Genomic DNA, 22452 nt, shown 5'->3' with positions numbered 1-22452 from the left:
CAAATGGCAGTCTGTTTTTTTCCTTTTGTTTTGTTTGTGTGCTAGTCTTTTATATACTTGAAGATCATATTTATGTTCTGTCTCTGGTTGGTGGCAGGAAAAGGGAGTAGGAAAGTGGCCCAGTGTTGGCTGGCGCCGCAGCTCAATAGGCTAATCCTCCACCTAGCGGCGCTGGCACACCGGGTTCTAGTCCCGGTTGGGGCGCCAGATTCTGTCCCGGTTGCCCCTCTTCCAGGCCAACTCTCTGCTGTGGCCCGGGAGTGCAGTGGAGGATGGCCCAAGTGCTTGGGCCCTGCACCCCATGGGAGACCAGGAGAAGCACCTGGCTCCTGCCTTCAGATCAGCGCGGTGCGCTGGCCGCAGCGCACCAGCTGTGGCGGCCATTGGAGGGTGAACCAATGGCAAAAGGAAGACCTTTCTCTCTGTCTCTCTCTCTCACTGTCCACTCTCCACTCTGCCTGTGGAAAAAAAAAGTGGCCCAGTGCCTCTTTCTCTTTCTGGGATGGCCTTGATCCCAAGATAAAATCATTCTCACTTTGCTTTTACTTTAAGTAAAACCTTCAGACTGGCTTGTATTTCTAGGTGGCCTAGTTTTGTTTCTTGCTGTTTCCTTTACTTTCTCTCTCTCTCTCTCTCTCTCTCTCTCTCTCTCTCTCTCTCGGGTTGCTAAAGGGACAAATCCCTCGTGGAATCCAGTGGCTTGTGTTGGGAACAGATTCTCCATTGTGCCTATGGTTTCTTTCTACTGCTGATGATCTCAGGGTATTTAGAGCTGGTGGAGAGTGACCGGGAACATGTGTGGAGGAGGTTGCTTCTGGAAGAGCCATATGCCAGTGCCCCAAGGAGGGACTAGGGTCACAGCCCATCTGTATAACCTTTCTTTATTACTGTTATTTTATCAGAGTTGGCTCCTGAGCCCTGGAAGGGTAGCAGTAGTGCTATACGTTTTGATAGACGTCAGCTATACAAACCACCTTACAACTCCCAAAAGAGTATTACCGAGAGCTGCTTAACATCCTCCATTATTTTTGGCAGGGCAGGATTCAGGTGTTCAGGCATTTGATTTGGCCCATCAGAGTCTCAGCCACATCCCACCAGGGATTAAACCCATGACTGGGGCATGAGAGGTGGCAGAAGTGGGGAATGCCGCCATGTGCCAGGTGCTTGCCTCAGTTGCACTAGCAAGGTACTGTAGAACTTAGGTGAAGTGACTCCCATCATTAGTTAGGGTTAGTCCTAGGCAAATTGATCCTCTCACCAAACTCAACTTGATGGACAGTTGGTCTGTCCTGTGTCCCCTGTTATCCTCTCTGATTTTATGGCTAGTGAGGAGGATCTTGGCTCCCCTGGAGTCTGGTAGCCAAAGTTTCTAACACTAGGGAGATGGAGGGAGAGCTCCACCCTGCTGGCTAACTCACTTCATGACACTTCAACTGCATGACACCAGAGCTTTGCAACTGAAAACCAATACATTCCTGACCACAACACAGATGTCAGGCCACTGGAATAGTACCCAGCTCAAGAGGCAACTCACCTTAGAGTAGTGGTCCACTGGGTAAGGACCTGATCCTAGGAACAGAGGCTGAAACAGCACATGAAAATACCCCCCTTCCACTGGGACCTGCCCTCCAGTGGCTGCAGGGGTGTCCAATGGCTCTGAGCACCAGTTCCAGGCACTGCAACTTCAGGGGAATCTCTAAGTTCACACTGAAAAGCAGCAGCACGAAGCAGCTACAGATGCTCTCAATCAATAATTCTCTGTCATAGACACAGGGCGCCACTTGTGAGAGACACTTAGCAGATCATTCCCAGATGAGAAGGCACTGTAGAGGAGTACAATCCATATAAATCACACATGCATTGCAGGGTCTTAGTCCACCCGTACAAGGATGGACTGGGTCCAAGGAAAGGTAAGTGCGCCGCTCGCCCGTTCCCCAGCCTCCTGATCCTGAAGACAATCAGAAGCAGCGGGGAGCCAAGTCTAGCAAGAACTCCTTTATTTCGCGTGTAACAGAGCCTTTTATAGCACAAAACTGCAGAGTCATTGGGTCAGGGCTAAGGACCAACCAATCACTTAAATGGTCATTTTATGGGGCGATTTCTATAGGACTAGCCATATGTCTATACAGTTGTTACTAGTTTTGTTACTTCCCCTGATGTTGCATGGCCAATCAGCTTTAGTGGTAAACAACTTTGGATTTCACCCACCTTACTTCCTCTGGGCACCATCTTTGAATTGCTTCGTGTAACTAATTTCCCCACAATGCATTTTCTCCTATTGTTTGGAGAGCTGTTAAATAATTGGGGTTCTGGTATCAGAGAATCTAGCAATGCTGCCCTCACAGGAAATGAAGGGGAGCTGGACAATGCTGCTCACAGAGTTCATTGCATGGATAGTTCTTTTCCAGTCTGACAGCTCAACCCATGACCAGGACAATCATCACATAGAAAAATTGATAATACTAGGAGGTTCCCATGCAGCCTTTGTGTGACCTGTGTGCAGGAAGTGCCTGCTGGATCTTTGCTCTGGCCCTGAGATCATGACTTCATGTTCTCATTGGCATACCAAGGAAAACCTGACTTGGTGCAGGCCCTGGATCCTCCAGTGGCAAGTGCAAATTCCTCACACCACACCAGGAAACAAGTTCAGAATTGACTTACAGCTCCTGGGCAAGAAGGACTTAAGGTGCCAGAAGAATAGTCTCCATTCATGGGATCATAGGAGGCAAGAATGAAGAGTCAGGAGGGGAGGTGGTGGGGGAACAGAGACAGAGCAGGACACAACTCACAATGTATACATATACATGGACACTTCAGAATGTTGCTGGGAAATGGAATGAAAAAGATGTTTATTTTGGAGCAAGAATGTTTGAAATCCATGATGTTTTCATATTACACATTGCCATCAACTTTTTGAAGTTCACTGGTATCAGGGAAGAGGCTGTGGGTCACATGCAGTTCACAGAAAATGCATGAATGGTCCATCTAAAGCAAGTGTTGGCAAAGAAGGGAGCCCTGTCTGCTAGGCAGGAGAAATGTGTCTAAGTTCTCAAATCAGGTCACTGGGCTCAGACATATGGGTGTGATGTACTACTGGAGACTGTGTCAATGGTGACAAGAGCCATGTTCCAGGTAATAAATATGCAAAATGGGTGCCCAGGCTACAAAAAATTATATGATTTAATGATACCATACTTCCCAGAGCAGGGCAGTACACAGTGCTGGAATTCACCCCAATCAGAACCAGCTAAGATAGCACCTGTGGCAGAAGCCCCATCTGGAATGTCTGTCAGACTTCTCCACCTAGAACCAGTCTGCTGTTACCAAGTCTGCAAGAAATAACCACTTGGGTCAGGGTCAAGGCCCTAGCTACAGGAGTCCAGCACGTCTGGTCAAGTGAGGGGTTTGACATAGAAGGTTTAGTCCCCACTGGTGTACTTCTCTAGCTCTGAGGCCAGTGGTTGTCCTACCACATGCCTGATGGTGACTTTGCCTGAGCCCTTACCACAGGCCCAGCAGGGAGACAGGGCAGGAATATGGGGAAGGGGTGGGCCAAGCCTGACCAACATTCCAAGCACAGCCCCTCTCTCCTCCTTTCTGTCCTCACTGCACCCATCTTGCCCAGGTCTTGGTTAGCTCAGGTCATGACCGTCTCCCCCAGGATCTCCCTGTCAGTCGTGAGGCAGTCAGCACTCACGTGATCATTCTATCCAAACACTGGGGATTGCTGAGACATCGTATGCATCCCAGGGTAGGATGGAGAGCCTCCTCCAAGAACTCCACCATTGTGAGATCCCTGATTCCCTGCAGTTGAGGTCAGTGCCCTCTTGTGTTTAAGGACCAGATCAGGGCTGGCGCTGTGGCTCACTTGGTTAATCCTCCGCCTGTGGCACCGGCATCCCATATGGGCGCCGGGTTCTAGTCCCAGTTGCTCCTCTTCCAGTCCAGCTCTCTGCTGTGGCACGGGAGGGCACGGGAGGGCAGTGGAGGATGGCCCAAGTGCTTGGGCCCCTACACCTGCATGGGAGACCAGGAAGAAGCACATGGCTCCTGGCTTCGGATCGGAGCAGCACCAGCCATAGCGGCCATTTGGGAAGTGAACCAATGGAAGGAAGACCTTTCTCTATGTCTCTCTCTCTCACTGTCTATAACTCTACCTGTCAAAATAAAATAAATAAATAAAGGACCAGATCACCACCTGTGAGCAATAGATCTCACCACTGCCTTTTCTCATTTGATCTTTTATGGATTCTTGATAAGTGCCACACCCTCTTGTACTCCCTGAGTGAGATCTTCCTCCAAGGGGGATAGTTCCTAATTAATTTAATACACACACACAGGCGCACACACGAGAATGCATACACACACACCTTGAATTGAATTCACTCACACAACACTTAGAAATGGGAACCCATCATGAAGAATCTATCTCTGGCAATTTCAGCATGCAAGCACTGTGGAGTGCACCTACACACACCCAGATAGTATAGACCAGTCACAATGCAAGACATCTTGATGCAATCAAGAGACACAGTAACAGACATAAGAATAAATTCTTTTTTATATGTGTAGGAATACCCTCTAAAATAATGATAAAGAGTAAATATATAAACTAGTTAACATTCATTATCAAGTATTATATACTATTCATAATTGCACATCCTATAATTTTATGTGACTGGTAGATTTTTTACACCAACATCACCACAAACATGTACATAATGTGTCTGCTGTCATATCATGGCTACCAAGTCAGTAACAGAAAGATTTTGGCCCCTTTGTAATTTCATGTGACTAGAGTTATATATATATATATATGGTCTTTTGTTCACCACAGTGTCAATTCTGATGCCATGACTGTATATTTGTCTCCTTTACCTACTGATCACATAATCTGTCAGAAATGGGAACTGGCAGAGGCTATGCTCAGGTCTCTTGGTCATGAATCTGTCCAACTTGGTCTCACACTCATGCTGCTTGGATCCTGGCCTAGGGAAGGAGGCCACCCAACCTTCAGTGAGGTTGATATCAGATCACAAAGCACATATGAAATTACATGGGACCTCAACTGACAGTCAGCAAGATCCAATTGGGACACCCAATATCATGTGCAGGAAAATGCTTGTGAGGGTGGTCAAACTGCATTTTATGGTGAACATATAGAACATTCAGACCCTAGGTTCACACTTGCCTTAGGGGCAAACTTGCCATTTCCCAATTATGCATGTGAAACTCATTACTGGAAAAGGGACAGCTGGCTAGCTAGGACGTGAAGCACATGGAAGCTCTGATCACCAGAACATCCACTCCAGCTACAGGGTGTAGGTGCCTAGGTTGACTCAATTTCTCGACTTCCAACCTCAAGATGAACCTGCGGGCTGGCGCCATGGCTCAATAGGCTAATCCTCTGTGGCGCCGGCACACCGGGTTCTAATCCCGGTCGGGGCGCTGGATTTTGTCCCAGTTGCCCCTCTTCCAGGCCAGCTCTCTGCTGTGGCCCGGGAGTGCAGTGGAGGATGGCCCAAGTGCTTGGGCCCTGCACCCCATGGGAGACCAGGAAAAGCACCTGGCTCCTGCCATTGGATCAGCGTGGTGCGCCGGCCGCAGCGCGCCAGCCACGGCGGCCATTGGAGGATGAACCAACGGCAAAAGGAAGACCTTTCTCTCTGTCTCTCTCTCTCACTGTCCACTCTGCCTGTCAAAAAAAAAAAAAAAAAGATGAACCTGCTATTTTCTCCTGTGTGTCCTGCACCTGACTTTTCTCTCCACCACTCACTGGGACGTGACTCTTTCTCCACCCTTCCATTGAAACTAAGGAGGGAGAAGAGCCAGTATCTGGTAACTCAAACTTTCAAATATGAAAGCTGAGGATGTGCTGAGGATGACACACAGCTTCTTCCTGAGCTGCCTGTGTGTGTGGTTGCACCAGAGGGAGATCAGCAGTGCAGAAGTAGGATTGCATCAAGCAAGGGCAAAGATGAGCCCAACACCAGAATACTACAAAAACATGACGGAAACATATGTTTATTGTAGTGCCAATTAAACAAGGGAACTGCTCTTAAAATTCTCTCTGACAGAACAGCTCCCAACCCTCTAGAAAGGGCAGAACATGGAACAGGAAAGGTACTTTAATTTGAAACTGGGGTAGAGAGAGGACAAAATCATGGGTGCAGAGGAAGTGCTAGCTGAAGAGAAACTGGAGAGCTGGGCTCCACAGGGAACAGCTGCTTGTCTGGTAGAAGATGCTGGGTCCCACCTGTGAAGTAGAGGAGGGGCAGGGCAAGGCCATGTCCAAAGGTGACACCTGCCCACATCTCTTAAACAGCCAGGATTGTGGCAAGGGCAATGGTACTTATAACACTCACTTCACAGCTTCCGGAACTTCTCAGTGAGGGACCGTACCACCGCTGAAAGACAAAGACACAACAAGGCACTCCAGAAACTGACCTACAGAAATGTAGCCTCCTAAATCCCAGGTCTGGAGAAGGGGACCACTTAACTTTGCCAAGTGTTAGCCCTCTAGCCCCCACCAAAACAGCCCTGAAACAGACCTACCCACCCATCACCTGAAATACACGCAGGAACACCTTCTAGACAGGAGCAAAAGGGACCATTTTCAGACGTTGGGTCATATCAGAGCCATTCAGAACATGTTTAAAAGCAAGCAATCGAACAACAGAAGAGACTACACAAGCCATACCAAGCAGCACTTCCAGGGAAAATGTGCGGTAGCTCTAAATGTGCTGAAGGAGATTCCCTGGGACTCGAGATAGCACATGTGCAGCTCAGAAAACACATTTCCCACTGGGCACACACCTAGCTATAGATGTGCACAAGGCTCCAGGGCTAGTCCCGCTTGGTTCTCATGCCCAGAGGAATGAGGGTCCCAGTAACGTGGCCCTCATTTGTAGCACACTGAAATCCCATGCCTGGTGCCTGCATGGAGATGCCCTGATCTACCTCTGCCCCAGGCCCAGCCCCAGCTCCAGCCCCATTCCCAGCCCAGGATGTGTCATACCTAGTTGTTCCCGAAGGTCATGTACTTCCTTCTGCAGCATGGTACGCTACTCAAGCAGTCGGGGGTGGGGGGAGAGAGAGAGACATTATTATATCCTCCTTTTTCTGCCTCTAACTGTCCCCACCTCAGGCCCTTACATCTGGCACCTGCCACAGCCCAGCGGACAGGATGGTTTGAAATCCTAAAAGGAAAGCAGGCACCTCTGTCCTGTGGTGAGGGATGGTGAGCAGGGGACACAGATCCCACCATGTATTTTGGACCTCGTTTCAAGGAGCCAGAGACAGCATTACCCGAGAACAGCCCTCTATTCCAGGTGGTAACTGCTGCCTTGCTGGTCTCCGAGGACGGACAGGTGGTTCCTGGTCATCTGAAAGAGAAGACAAAATTCAGCTTTCCAGCCTGAGAATGAGGTAGAAAGGGCCTGGCTGAATCTAACGTGAAGCAGTCTCACACTGCTGGCAACATGTTACCTCTGCTCTGCCCAGGGGCTCCAACTTTATCTGTGGGATGCCTTTCCTATACCCCAATGTCGGCCCATGTGCCCCTGTGGCTCCCTTGTGCCGTGGCTATGGATAGTGCACTAGCTGAGCCACAGCTCCTGACAGCTCCCAGTAGGAGCCACGTTGTTGTGCAGACCTTAACAGGGGAGGCTCTGTTCTATTGTTTCTGGTTTTGGAACTTAAGGCTGCCACAAACCACTCCCACTGCACAAACACCATTCAAAGGATGATGTGGCCAAAGGCTAGCCCTGGTAACATCTATTTCCTGTGAAGAGCAGGGAAGGAAGCCTGGGAGCAATGCAGATTCTCTACAAATGGACAGAGCCAGAGGTTTCTCTTCTCAACCCCAACCCCCAATCGATTCAAGCCCACCAGACTCACTGGAGAGTGCAGGGCCTCTGGGTGTGACACTGCCCTGACTCAGGGACGAAGCCTCCAAGTTTTCTGAATCTTGGAGCTGTCTTCTGTTACGTTCTCCACTGCTGAATTCTCCACCAGGCACATACTTGCAAGGTGTCCCTGGTTTATCTGCTGGAAACTAAAAAAAAATTTCTTACTGTTGGGAATGTCTGTGTATTCATTTGGGTAACGGCTGGAGTGAGGTGAATTGGGGAATAGGAAAGGGAATTGGGGGATCATCTCATTAGGTCGTTCTCTATGACTCAGCCCCAGGCAAGGAGGCAGTGTTGGGCCAGAGGAAAGAGTAGGGAAACTTAAAGGCCCACACTCCCTGTCAAGCAGCCTTGGGGAGCACCAAGGAGGGAGGAATCATGGGAACAAGAAAACTCAACACGAAGGTTTGCAACCCATCTGCAAGGGGTCACTCAAGTCACTCAAATCAGGCAGCAGCCATACTTTCCATCCCAGCCCCTCCCTGGGAAGGAGACAGGCAATGCGCAAAGTGTCAAGAACACTGCCTGGTAAAATCAAGCACCCTCTAGGCTGTTGTCCCTACCTTGGGGAACCCAGTTCAGCACCTTAATGACACTGAGTAATACTGGACAGAATGTCCAAAGTCCAGAGCAGAGTGGAGAAGTGTGGGCTGGGGGAGAGGGGAGAAATGAGTAGACAGGACGAGGGGACAGGGGCAGAGAAGAGTAGAGGGAGAAGGGGAGGACGGGGGAGGGGAAGGCCTACTCACTTGAGCCCCTGAGTCTGGATCTCTGTCTGGGCCACGATCTGCAGCCACAGGCTGGGACTTCCTCCTGGCTGCAGAGTCCTTCCCAGTGTCACCCTGCTGGGACTGCTTGTGCACCCAAGGGAGCGAGAAAGATGTATCTGGCTCCTCAAGCAGTGAAATGCCAGGGATTTTAGGGAAGGTGACTGGATACCCTGGAGCTGCTGATGCTCTCTGGCCCCATGGAGCAAAGGCTGACCCCAGGACAAACTCGGGACAAACCACTAGGGGTTTCTTCTCTTTTGCTTCCTTCTTCCTAGAAGTGGCTTGGGGCAGGCTTCCTGCAGGAGCAGCAGGAACTCCTGGGTGGGTGGGGCTACCCCCTCTCTTCCCAGGCAACCCACTGAACACTTTTTTCGATGAAGAGGGACCCAGATCTCCCATCCCCTGCATTTCCATGGCCTTAGTGAGTCCCTGGAGAGTAGAGGTTAAGAAAGGGACTGAAATGTGAGGGAAATTCTCCCCGCCATGGGAAGTCGAGGCTATGGGGCTCTCTGGCGGTTCCTCAGAGCTGTGGTCCTTGGTCCGGTCTCTTCTTTCCAGGCGAGGGCTCACCCTCAAGGGCTGCACGTCCCAGAACTCATCCGAGGACTCTGAGTCAGAAGGCAGCTGGAGCCAGCCTTTCGTGCCGGTGCGCTGCTCATCCGTGGTGAATATCAGGCGGCGTCTGGCGCTTCTTGTCTTGCTGTGGCCCTGGTCTCGGCCTTTCCTGAAGGCACTCACTGGCCGAGGGGCAGCAGAACGCTGCAGGGACTCTGCACAGCTCAGGCCCAACCCGCCTCTACCGCTGATGCTTGCCTTGACAGGGGCCCAAGCGGCGGCCGCTTCGGTGGCGCCTCTTCCTACTCCCGGAAGTCCACGCGCCATGCTAACACTCAGCGGCTCCAGGATGGCAGCACACGCCTCAGCAAACTGAACCGCTGGCCCCACAGCGCCCTGCCTGTCGGTGGTGGGCGACTTAGGCCGGGCCTCGCAGTCCCGAAGCACCGCCGCGCCCTCCTGGAACATTTCCAGCTGCGACTCAGACTCAGATTCCGACTCCAACTGCCGCTTGAGGGCCTGCAGGCTTGAGGGCCCGCTCTCCCCTCTGCCCCTGCCCCGGTTCTGGCCCTGGCCTTGGCCTTCGCCGCTTCCCGCCGGAATCAAATCCAAGCCTAGGACACGTGACCGCGGGGTTCCGGGGCCTCCAGGGTCCTCCTGCTCCCTGCTCCTCAGGGAAATACGGTCGCTAAAACCAGACGCCTTACTGTGGGCACTCATGTCACAAGTCTGGGCTGACCTGGCTGAGGGCGGACGGTCGACCTGGTCAGGAGTGCCTCAGAGAGGGCGCTGGGCGGCACACGATACAAACAGCGAAGCCTTGACGCTGCCGCTACCACAGGGGTCGCAAGGGATCGCTTCAAACAACGCGAGGCTTTCTCGCGCGCTTTCTGTGGTGCACAGCGGCCTTCTCATTGGCCAGCCAACCACGCCAACCAGGCTCTTTCCGTCTAGGGCCGCCCCTCAATGTCCCAGCCAATAGGGAGGAGAGTGCTGCCAAGTATGGCTCCTGATTGAGTGGTCACAAGCCAATCGGGTGGTCAGAACTAGTGTCGGGCACTTGTCCAACCTCCTCCTTTCTGAAGTGTGGAAAACCAAGTCTGGGAGCCTCGGTTTCCTCACTGTACAGCTGGGGGAGGGGGGCGGAGGTGATTACAGCATCTATCTCAGTGCCGTGTGGAAGAGCAGGCAAGGATGACTGTGAAACCCTCATAGCAGAACGGAATTGCAAGCCTCCATTCCACTAACGTCTAGACCCACCTCTAATAGCAAAATAGGAAGCCTATTTTCAAGGATTTGTAGTCAGCGTACGTTTCCCACAGCAACCCACATAGCAAGTTTTTTAGGATTTATGGCTGTACTAACTGTGCCACAACTGCTCCATTCAGATCGGTAATCAGGTGGCTGATGGCTGTGAGCCCGTGATACTTTGTTGGCCAGCTGATTTAGCAACTTGGCAGGCCAGAGTTTATCACTTTTATCATATCTGCCCCACTTCCTTCCAGTTCGAATTCTTTCATAAAAGCAAGAATCATACTTTTTGGAAAAATTATTTTCATTATCTCGTTTTTAACATTCTCTGATATGTGTAGTTTTTTAAATAATATGCATTAATGAATGTGTCTTGCAACTAAGATTGAGCTCCGTAAAATGTTTGCCAATATCTTCAATTATTAAACTCATAATTTGAAAATGTTGGCAAAAAAAAGCAAGAATCTCTGATCATGGGCGCTCCCAAGAGATGCTCACCATCACTGAATATAAAGGTGTAAATTAAAAATCAGTTTTCACAAGCCAGGTTTGCTACAGTTGAAGAGCTTAAGAATTCTAATGTTGGCAGAGTCCGTAAGCAAACAAGTGCTTTTGCTCACTGCTGAGGACAAAGGGAGAAGCAGCCACTGAAGAGGGTAATTTGTCAGAACCTGTGAAACACCGATTATATCTCATATACTATGGACCTGGCACTCTGCTAAGCACTGTAAATCCATGTTAACTTGTCCTCAAGTCTGTCCTTGGTTGAAGGATCTGCCATTTGTGCCTTCTCAAGTCGTTGGAAACAGACACAAAGAGGTTCAGCCACTTTTCCAAGGTCATCAGGCTTTCTAATATGAGCACAATATTATACCACGCCTATGTCTCCTGACATGGTGCTCTTTCTAAACTTTTCAATTTATTTTTGAGAGACAGGGGAGTGAGATGGAGAGAGAAAGCAGAAGGAATAGAAAAAGCAGAGAAATCCAGAGACAGCGATGTCTCCCATTCCATGCCTCACCGCCAAAAAGCCTGCTGTGCCAGGGATCAGGAGCTGAGACTTTAATCCAGGCCTTCCACCAGGTTGGCAAGAACTCAACTAATGTAGCTGTCACCACTGCCTCAAACGGTTCACACAGCGTAACCTTGAGTCACAAGCCAGAGCTGGGTATCAAAACCAGGTACCTTTTTTTTTTTTTTTGGTAGGCTAATTTGTTATGATTTATTTTTTGTTCAATTTTTAAAATAAAAACTATTTCAAACATACACAAGTCCCAAAATTACATAACAGCTATCCATGGGTATCCCAATAACAATTGCCACTAGATAGATTTGATCATGTTGATATTTTGCTAAAGATTTATTTTATTTGACAGAGTTAGAGAGAGGTAAAGACACAGAGACAGAAGTCTTTCATCAGCTGGTTCACTCCCCAAGTGTGTCCACACAGCCAGAGCTGAGTCGATCCAAAGCAAGTGCCAGGAGCTTCTTCCAAAACTCCCACGTGGGTGCAGGAGCCCAAGGACTAGGGCCATCCTCTGCTACTTTCCCATGTGCTATATCAGGGAGCTGGATTGGAAGTGGAGCAGCCAGGACTCGAACTGGTGCTCATATGGGATGCCGGTGCTGTGGACCAGGGCTTTAACCTGCTGTGCCACAGCGCCAGATCCATTTATTTATTTTTTTAGAAATTAATTAATTCAGGCCGGAGCCACGGCTCACTAGGCTAATCCTCCGCCTTGCGGCGCCGGCACACCGGGTTCTAGTCCCGGTCGGGGCGCCAGATTCTGTCCCGGTTGCCCCTCTTCCAGGCCAGCTCTTTGCTGTGGCCCAGGAGTGCAGTGGAGGATGGCCCAAGTGCTTAGGCCCTGCACCCCATGGGAGACCAGGAGAAGCACCTGGCTCCTGCCATCGGATCAGCACGGTGTGCCAGCCGCAGCGCGCCAGCCGTGGTGGCCATTGGAGGGTGAACCAACGGCAAAGGAAGACCTTTCTCTCTGTCTCTCTCTCTCACTGTCCACTCTGCCTGTCAAAAAAAAAAAAAAGAAATTAATTAATTCAGTTTCTACTTAATATCCTCCACCACCCACTTTCCTCTTCTCCCTCCCCAGAGACTTATATAATTTAATATGAGGGGTCTTCAAAAAGTACAAGGAAAATGGATATTTTGAAAAAACTATACATAGATTGCAAACATCTACTGTATGAAAATAAACATATTTTAATCATGTTTCCCATGAATGTTTTTATTTACCCCTCTATAGCTTATATTTTATCACAATCTACTATTCTGTGTTTTCAGACATGATATAAATATAGTAGACAAGTGTCTACTGTAACTGGCCCCTGAATTTTCACAGATGTTTATAATCTTTACATGACAATGCATTTCATCCATTTTGGGTTTTTTGTTTAAAACTTTCTTTTTAAATTTATTTATTTTATTTGTTTGAAAGAGAGAGACTGGCAGATTGAGATCTCCCCTCTGCTGGTTCACTACCCCTGTGTTCCCAGTGAACAGCATGCAGACCAAAGCCAGGAGCTAAGAACTCAATCCTGGTTTCCCATGTTGGTGGCATTAGCAAGAAGCTAGAATAGGTAGCAGAGTCAGGACTGGAACTTAGGCGATCCAAGCACTACACCTAACACCTGCCCCTGGCTCATGAGCAGGTAGAGAGTCTCTGCACTGTAGAGGGTCTCAACCTTGGCTGCACATTAGAATCACTTGGGGGAATTTTTTATAGAAAAATTTTATTTAATTTTTTTAAAGATTTATTTATTTATTTGAAAGTTAGAGTTACACAGAGAGAGGAGAGGCAGAGAGAGAGAGGCACTCTTCCATCCGCTGGTTCACTCCCCAATTGGCCACAACGGCCAGAGCTGCGCCGATCTGAAGCCAGGAGCCAAGAGCTTCTTTCTGGTCTCCCACACGGGTGCAGGGCCCAACGACTTGGGCCATCTTCTACTGCTTTCCCAGGCCATAGCAGAGAGCTGGATTGGAAGAGGTGCAGCCGGGACTCGAACTGGGCCCATATGGGATGCTGGCACTGCAGGCAGCAGATTCACCCGCTATGCCACAGCGCCGGTCCTTCTGCTGCTTTCCCAGGCACATTAGCAGGGGCGGAATTGGAAGTGGAGCAGCCAGGACTCGAACTGGAGTCTATATGGGATGACAACGCTTCAGGCAGTGGCTTTAACCCACTGTGCCACAGCGCCAGCCCTGAAAAATTTTATTTAATAAATATAAATTTCATAAGTACAAATTTTGGATTACAGCGGTTCTTCCCCCCCATACCCGCCCTCCAACCCCCAAACCATCCCACTTCCTACTCCCTCTCCCATCCCATTCTTCATGAAGATGCATTTTTTAATTATCTTTAAATATAGAAGATCAACTCTATACCAAGTAAAGATGTCAACAGTTTGCACCCACACAGACACACAAAGTATAAAGTACTATTTGAAGACTAGTTTTAGGGGCTGGCACAGTGGCGTAGCAGGTAAAGCTGCCACCTGTAGTGCTGGCATCCCATATGGGCACTGGTTCATGTCCAGGCTGCTCCACTTCTGATCCAGCTCTCTGCTATGGCAGACCCAGAAGAAACTCCTGGCTCCTGGCTTTGGATCAGCACAGCTCCGGCCGTTGTGGTCATCTGGAAAGTGAACCAGCGGATGGAAGATCTATCTCTCTCTCTTTCTCTTCTCTCTCACTCTCTCTCTCTCTCTGTAACTCTTTCAAATAAATAAATAAATCTTTTTTAAAAAAGACTAGTTTTACCGTTAATTCTCATAGTATAACACATTAAGGACAGAGGTCCTATATGGGGAGCAAGTGCACAGTGACTCCTGTTGTTGATTTGCCATGAGTGTCTCGGGGAGTCTGGCCAGCAGACTCAACCCAGGGCCCGTGACGACGGTTTCTCGGGCGAGAAAAGAACGAACGACGTTTATCGGTCTTCAGTAGACTTTTTATTAGAGAAAGTAAACGTGACAGAGGTAGAGAGGAAGGAGGAAAGGAGAGGAGAGAGAGAGAGAGCTTCCTCCTCACACCCGCGGCTTATATACAATATGTGACCAATCAGGAGCAAGCTAGAGTCCATGCATCAGGCACACCAATCCGGTCTCTGTTCACGTGAAGGGCACGCGTCCTTCGGCCAATCAGGTGAGGTGTCATGCAGCAGGCAGGCAGGCAGACTCACTGCGGGGGTCCTGTCGCCATCTTGTTGTTTACCGCGACCTCGATCCCTCCCCTCCGGAGAGCCCCGCCCGTAGGAAAGCCCCCGGGTCAAAACCGAAAGTAAAAACCTCCGCCTAGCGATGCTGCCGCAGACTACTCCCCGACATTGATTTAACAATTGACACTCTTTTTTTTTCATATTTGAATTTTTTTTAACTTTTGTTTAATGAATATAAATTTCCAAAGTACAGCTTATGGATTACAATGGCTTCCCCCCCATACCGTCCCTCCCACCCGCAACCCTCCCCTTTCCCACTCCCTCTCCCCTTCCATTCACATCAAGATTCATTTTCGATTCTCTTAACAATTGACACTCTTATTTATGATGTCAGTGATCACCTGAGGCTCTTGTCATGAGCTGCCAAGGCTATGGAAGCCTCTTGAGTCCACAAACTCCAACGTTATTTAAACAAGGCCATAATCAAAGTGGAAGTTCTCTCCTCCCTTCAGAGAAAGGTACCTCATTCTTTGATGGCCTGTTCTTTCCGCTGGGATCTCACTCACATAGATCTCTCATTTAGGTCATTTTTTTGCCACAGTGTCTTGGCTTTCTATGCCTGAAATGCTTTCATAGGCTTTTTAGACAGATCTGAATGCCTTAAGGGCAGATTCTGAGGCCAGAGTGCTGTTTAGGGCATTTGTCATTCTATGAGTCTGCTGTGTGTCCTGCTTCCCATGTTGGGTCTTTCCTTTTTAATTCCTTTTTTTAAAAAACAAAGACTTATGTATTTATTTGAAAGTCAGAGTTACACAGAGAGAGGAGAAGCAGAGAGAGAGAGAGAGAGAGAGAGAGAGAGAGAGAGAGAGAGTCTTCCATCCAATGGTTCACTCCTCAATTGGCTGCAATGGCCAGAGCTGCGCCGATCTGAAGCCAGGAGCCAGGAGTTTCTTCCGGGTCTTCCACACGAGTGCAGGGGCCCAAGGACTTGGGCCATCTTCTACTGCTTTCCCAGGCTGTAACAAAGAGCTGGATCGGAAGTAGAGCAGCTGGGTCTCGAACTGGTGCCCATATGGGATGCTGGCACTTCAGGCCAGGGCTTTAACCCACTGCGCCACAGCGCTGATCCCCTTTCCTTTTTAATTCTATCAGTTATTATTAGCAGACACTTGGTCTTATTTATGTGATCCCTTTGACACTTAATCCTATCTTTATGATTAGTTATGAACTTAAACTTATCACTTTAACTCGTAAGATGGCATTAGCACCTGCCAACTTAGTGGGATTTGGAGTCCCATGGCAAGTTTTTAGCTTTACCCTTAGGGGTAACTCTGAGGGAACAAGTGCCGAATTGTACATCTCAAAACCAGGCACTTTTTTTGTGGATCCGGAGCATCCTAGATGATATCTTAACTGCTAGGCCAGACTCCTGCTTCCACAGCTGATGCTGTGAGCTGAGAATCTTAGAACTGATAAATGCAGCCGGCGCCACGGCTCACTAGGCTAATCCTCCACCTTGCGGCGCCGGCACACCGGGTTCTAGTCCCAGTCGGGGTGCCGGATTCTGTCCCGGTTGCCCCTCTTCCAGGCCAGCTCTCTGCTGTGGCCCGGGAAGGCAGTGGAGGATGGCCCAAGTGCTTAGGCCCTGCACCCCATGGGAGACCAGGAGAAGCACCTGGCTCCTGCCTTCAGATCAGCATGGTGCGCCGGCCGCAGCGCGCCAGCCGTGGCGGCCATTGGAGGGTGAACCAACGGCAAAGGAAGACCTTTCTCTCTGTCTCTCTCTCTCACTGTCTACTCTGCCTGTCAAAAAAAAAAAAGAGAGAGAACTGATAAACGCTCATTCCTCAATGACCCTGCACTCCTCTGGGATACATATTACATGGAATTGCTGGTGGATGTAACGTACAAGGATGATGGTGCAGGGGAATATCTGGGAAGCCTCTACATTCCCATCAGAAAGTAAACAGGTGAACGCAACGTGGCACCTGCCTCCAGTACATGAAAACACAGCAGTCCAAAGGAACACGGGAGGCTGTTAATGGATTTCCAAAGCAATCTCCTGATCGCTTACACCATTTTCAGAACAGCACATAAAGTAAAAAATGCAACAATGTCGTATGTTATGTAAGGGCACATACAGGTATATGGAAAAGTGTCTTGTACAGGCCTGGAATGGACTCACAACAAGCACTTCATGGAGACGAGCGCCACTTTTCTGTCATAATTTCCTGGAGACCACCATTCCCCAGGTTCGCTGTTCTGAGCAGCCCGAGTATCTGGGGCATGGCCCCCTCCTTGGTTTCTCCCGAGTTTCTTCCTGGAGTGCTAGCATTTCACAATGACTTTTAGGTTCAAATGTGTTTCACGCATGCCGAAGAGAACATGGAAGGAAACAGCAAAATTTCCTGTCCTTCACCCCACCCTCTACCCAGACTTGAGAAACATTACTGATCCATCCAGTCAGAGCCTACACTGTGCTTTTCTCATTTCCATTCCTTTCCTCCTTTCCTCTCCGGGACAGAGAACTCTAGAATTTTCCCTTTTCTGCACTTTATCATTCCCTGCCACTTTCCTACCTCCTATTACTCTGCATCCTGTATGTTTCTCTTGGCACTAATCTCTTCCCATTCCCCTGCACCAACCAGGGTTTGAGATGGCTTTTGTCTTAATTTCTTGACCACAGTTGGAGGCCAGTTTCATGGATGCACGTGGACTTCCCCACCATGACAGATATTATCATACTGCTGCAATTGCCAAATATATCACTTCCCCTGATGGATGCAATGACAGGATGAAGGACCATTGTGTTATTCCAGGGGCCCATTGAGCTGATTGTGAACCTGTCTCTATCTCTGCCCCCTTTTACTACCCCCTGTTCTACTCTTATCATAATACCTTAGATGGTCAAGATCAATGTCTCCTCCAGCACTGGTCTCAGTATTCCTAGAAATATCTGGTAATCTTCTTTCCCCAGTGTACTTTCCCCTGAGTAACTGGGAGTCAGTCTCTTTGGGGGAAGACCTCAGCATAGTAGTGATCATTCTCATTGCATTGTTCTTGAGTCCTTTCTCCAAGACACTCCTCTACCTGTTTGGTGGATGGAACCAGAGTGAAGGTCCTTCGATTAGGAACTGAACCAGGGATTGTGCCTTTTCTTGCAGTGAGCACCCTGGGGGTCAAGATCTTTGCCTCCAGACCCTTGCCTGGGGGCCAATCCTGTGGCCATAGAAGGTTAAGCCTCTGCCTTCAGTGCCAGTATCCAAGTGGGTGCTGGTTCAAGTCCCATCTTCTCCACTTTTGATCCATGGTTACAACATTTTCATCAAAAAAATTGGTACATAACCTCCCAGCTAATGCACCTGGGAAAGCACTGGAGGATGACCCAAGAGCTTGAGCCCCTGCACCCATGTGGGAGATTCGGAGGAATTTCCTGGCTCCTGGCTTCAGCCTGGTCCAGCCCCAGCCATTGTGGCCATTTGGGGAATGAAGCAATGAATGGAAGATCTCCCCCCCCAACTCTCTCTCTCCTCCTCTCTCTGTATCTCTGCCTTTCAAATAAATAATCCTAAAAAAAGACACTTGCCTGCCCATCTGACTTTGTTCATTCCTACTGGAAATATGATTCCCTACAATCTGTTGGGTGAAAGCTGCCTCCACCCTGTGGGGAGCAACCCGGACTAGACTAAGTTACTGGAATTAAGACTTATTCTATGCATCTGCTCTCCCACAATATGGCGCTGGGAGAGGAGAAAACAGCTTCTACCCAGCTGCCTCCAGTTCAACCAATAAACAGCAGGACTTGCTCCTGATTGGAGGAGAGCAGCGTACTCGGCGTGTGGGCAGCCGAGTTGGGATTGGCAGAGGAGGACTATAAAGGAGGAGAGAGACGGCATGCACCAGGAACATCTAAGGGGAACATCTAAGGGGAACACCTGTGCAGCCCCCGAGAGAGCTGGCCGGCGGTGTGCCGCTCCCCTGTGGAAGTGGGGAATGTGGCCAGGGGGAACTGCCCTTCCACGGAGGTGGAAGGGACAGTAGCCAACCCGGGAAGAACCAGCAGCAAACCCGGGGAGGGCCGAGCAGACGAAAGAACAGCGAAGGGTCCTGTGTCGTTCCTCCACGAAGACGGGGAGCGACATAATGGTGCCGTGACTCGGATATGAAGCCTAGGCAGGGTTTAGTGTCGTTCCTGCACGAAGACGGGGAGCGACACACCCTGTATCCTGTCATGTCCTCTCACTCCATGGATGGTAGTACTATGCCCAAGCCGGGATCACATCCTTTCCTCAATCCCCACTTGCAGCTGAGGAGAACATACTATGGACTTCTTAATTCCTCTGAGGCCCTTGTCACTAAAACCCTCTCAACATCTTTGGTGGGTGGTGGGTGTGTCCCCCCTGCACTGCTGTGTGATCGAACTCTCAGCCTGGGCTCTCGTCTCATGCTTCTTATCTGTTTCAGTGTGACCTTTTGATTCCTCCCTCTGCCATCTGCCAGTCTATAGGTCTAAGAGTCACCCTGGAAATGAATTTTCTGACAGCTCCTTCAGTGTTTGCCAAATCCCATGGCACTTGTCAAAGTACCCACTTTGGTCAAACTTGCTTATCCAGTCTTATGATCTAGGGCCCTTGCTGCAGCACCCTCCACCACCATCAGACCAGAACTTCTTTGTAACTTCCTTGGAGTGTCATTCCTTCACTGCTTTATCAGCATCAGCATTGGCCAGTGACAACTGGAGAGAAGATGGGGCAGCCCCCAAGGGAGGCACCTGTGGCTTTGTTATGAAGGAGTGAAGATACTGTAGCAGCCACAGGGCATGTGCTAGCTTTTGCCTGGGAAAAAATACCAGCTCTGCAACTCTGAGGCTTCCCCAGGTAAGGTCTTGAGAAACTAGTACCCTCAGGGACATGCATCCTGATACACTTGTCCCTTTCAGGATCCAAGGTTTTTATCCACAGTGCATCTACCTTAACCTAACATGCCTCTGTTAATTGAGAACTAAGCATCTTTGGAGTTATGCATCCCTTGCTTTTTTATGTGCATAGAGTTTATTTGGTACATCTATTATTTGGTACACCTATTCATTTTAATAATGAAGTGACCAGAAACAGTTCACGTAGTATCCACCTGTATTCCAGGTAAAAAATGACTTACAAGTTGAGTGTCCCTAACCAAAAATCTGATAAGCTCCAAAGTCCAAAATTTTTTTTGAGTACTGACATGATGCCACAAGTGGAAAATTCAACACCTACACTTCTGTGACAGGTTATAGTCAATACATAGCACAGTAGGGGCTGGCACTGTGGCATAGCTGGTTAACTCCATGGCCTGCGCTGGCATCCCATATGGGCACTGATTCGAGACCCAGCTGCTCCACTTCCGATCCAGCTCTCTGCTATGGCCTGGGAAAGCAGTAGAAGATGGCTCAAGTCCTTGGGCCCCTGCACCTGCGTAGGAGACCTGGAGGAAACTCCTGGCTCCTGGCTTTGGATTGGCGCAGTTCTGGCCATTGCGGCCAATTGGGGAGTGAACCAGCGGATGGAAGATTCTCATTGTCTCTCTGTCTCTGTCTCTCTGCCTCTTCTCTCTCTGTGTAACTCTGACTTTCAAATAAATAAATAAATCTTTAGGCCGGCGCCGTGGCTCACTAGGCTAATCCTCCGCCTTGCGGCGCTGGCACACCAGGTTCTAGTCCTGGTCAGGGCACCAGATTCTGTCCCGGTTGCCCCTCTTCCAGGCCAGCTCTCTGCTGTGGCCAGGGAGTGCAGTGGAGGATGGCCCAAGTACTTGGGCCCTGCACCCCATGGGAGACCAGGAGAAGTACCTGGCTCCTGCCATCGGATCAGCGCGTTGCGTCGGCCGCGGCAGCCATTGGAGGGTGAACCAACGGCAAAGGAAGACCTTTCTCTCTGTCTCTCTCTCTCACTGTCCACTCTGCCTGTCAAAAAAAAAATCTTTAAAAAAAACATAGCGCAGTAAAAATACTGTGTAAGATTACCTTCAGGCTATGTGTATAAGCAACACATGAAATATCCTCAAGATACTTCATTGTGTATGTGCAAATATTCTAAAATCTGAAACACTTTTGGTCCCAAGCATTTGTTCAGATGAGGGATATTTAAACCTGTGTTCAGGACATTGTGCAAGGTTGGAAAGGAGATGAAGTGAAGATTTCACAGTATTGGTGAAAACTTTTATCATGAAATAAACTTAACGCGTTAGTACATTCATCCATTTCCTGTAAGAAAATAGACAATTGCATTGTTAGATGTACTATTTACAGTGAAACCTTGGAAGACTTGACGAAGCATGGGTTATTAACAGATCTTGAAAACTCACATCCCACCTCACTTTGCCCTTTCATGGTCTTCTTTGGAAATGAAATAACTTGATATAAATCAGACTTACTACACATATTGAAGTACCAGCTTAACAATTTAAAGTCTTCTTTCTGCTTTATAAAATATTTCTGCTTTGAAAGGCAAAGTGAATGTAAAAATGTCAGTGCAAATAAACCACTGGCCTGGATACTTTTTATAGCAAAAGTCTCAATATTTTACTTCTGTATCCACTTTTGTGAATGAATTTGCTTGTAGGCTCAAAACAAAGTATTTGCTTTATGTTTTGTAAAATTACCTTAAAAATTAGTCATCTTTGGAAATGTACAATTGTATATTTTTTAGAAAACTATTATTTAATAAATATAAATTTCAAAAGAACAACTTTTGGATTACAGTGGTTTTTTCCCCCCATAACCACCCTCCCACCTGCAAACCATCCAATCTCCTACTGCCTTTCCCATTCCATTCTTCATTAAGATTCATTTTAATTATCTTTATATACAGAAGATCAACTTAGTATATACAAAGCAAAGATTTCAACAGTTTGCCCTCACACAGACACACAAAGTATAAAATACTCTTTGAATACTAGTTTTTTAAATTTATTTTATTTTATTTATTTATTTTTGTTGTTGACAGGCAGAGTGGACAGTGAGAGAGAGAGAGAGACAGAGAGAAAGGTCTTCCTTTTAAGTTGGTTCACCCTCCAATGGCCACTGCAGCCAGCGCACCGAGCTGATCTGAAACCAGGAGCCAGGTGCTTCTCCTGGTCTCCCATGGGGTGCAGGGTCCAAGGACTTGGGCCATCCTCCACTGCACTCTCTGGCCACAGCAGAGAGCTGGCCTGGAAGAGGGGCAACCGGGACAGAATCCGGCGCCCCGACTGGGACTAGAACCTGGTGTGCCGGCACCGCAAGGTGGAGGATTAGCCTATTGAGCTGGGGCGATGGCCTGAATACCAGTTTTAACATTGATTTGCATAGTACAACACATTAAGGACAGATCCTACATGAGGAGTAAGTGCACACTGACTCCCATTGTTGATATAATTTTTTTTAACAGGCAGAGTTAGACAGTGAGAAAGAGAGACAGAGAGAAAGGTCTTCCTTCCATTGGTTCACCCCCCAAATGGTTGCTATGGCTGGCACTGCGCCCATCTGAAGCCAGCAGCTAGGTGCTTCCTCCTGGTCTCCCATGCGGGTGCAGGCGTCCAAGCACTTGGGCCATCCTCCACTGCCTTCCCGGGCCACAGCAGAGAGCTGGACTGGAAGAGGAGCAACTGGGATAGAATCTGGCGCCCCAACTGGGACCAGAACCTGGGGTGCTGGCGCCGCAGGCAGAGGATTAGCCTAGTGAGCCGCGGTGCCGGCCATTGTTATAACTATTGACACTCTTATTTATGACATCAGTAATCAGCCGAGGCTCTTGTCATGAGCTGCCAAGGCTA

At 48.8% G+C, this 22452-nt stretch overlaps 1 protein-coding gene across 1 annotated transcript; it reads right to left on the bottom strand.

The window, feature by feature from the left end:
• Window positions 1-6015: 6015 nt before the first annotated feature.
• Window positions 6016-10145, bottom strand: LOC103351868 (uncharacterized protein CXorf49 homolog). The gene is made up of 6 exons (XM_008272786.3): window positions 8660-10145; window positions 7900-8056; window positions 7309-7385; window positions 7019-7064; window positions 6366-6407; window positions 6016-6256 (listed from the first exon to the last, which is right to left on the bottom strand). The coding sequence occupies exons 1-5, from the start codon at window positions 9953-9955 to the stop codon at window positions 6367-6369; spliced, it is 1617 nt and encodes a 538-aa protein (XP_008271008.2). The 5' UTR covers window positions 9956-10145; the 3' UTR covers window positions 6016-6256; window position 6366.
• Between the last annotated feature and the right edge of the window lie 12307 nt (window positions 10146-22452).

Source organism: Oryctolagus cuniculus, chromosome X (assembly GCF_051225735.1).
Source record: "Oryctolagus cuniculus isolate XC-2025 breed Fujian yellow rabbit chromosome X, ASM5122573v1, whole genome shotgun sequence".
In the NCBI taxonomy this organism is placed as follows: domain Eukaryota; kingdom Metazoa; phylum Chordata; class Mammalia; order Lagomorpha; family Leporidae; genus Oryctolagus; species Oryctolagus cuniculus.
The sequence above is the reverse complement of the archived record's forward strand: the minus strand, read 5'-3'. Positions and strand labels throughout refer to the sequence as shown.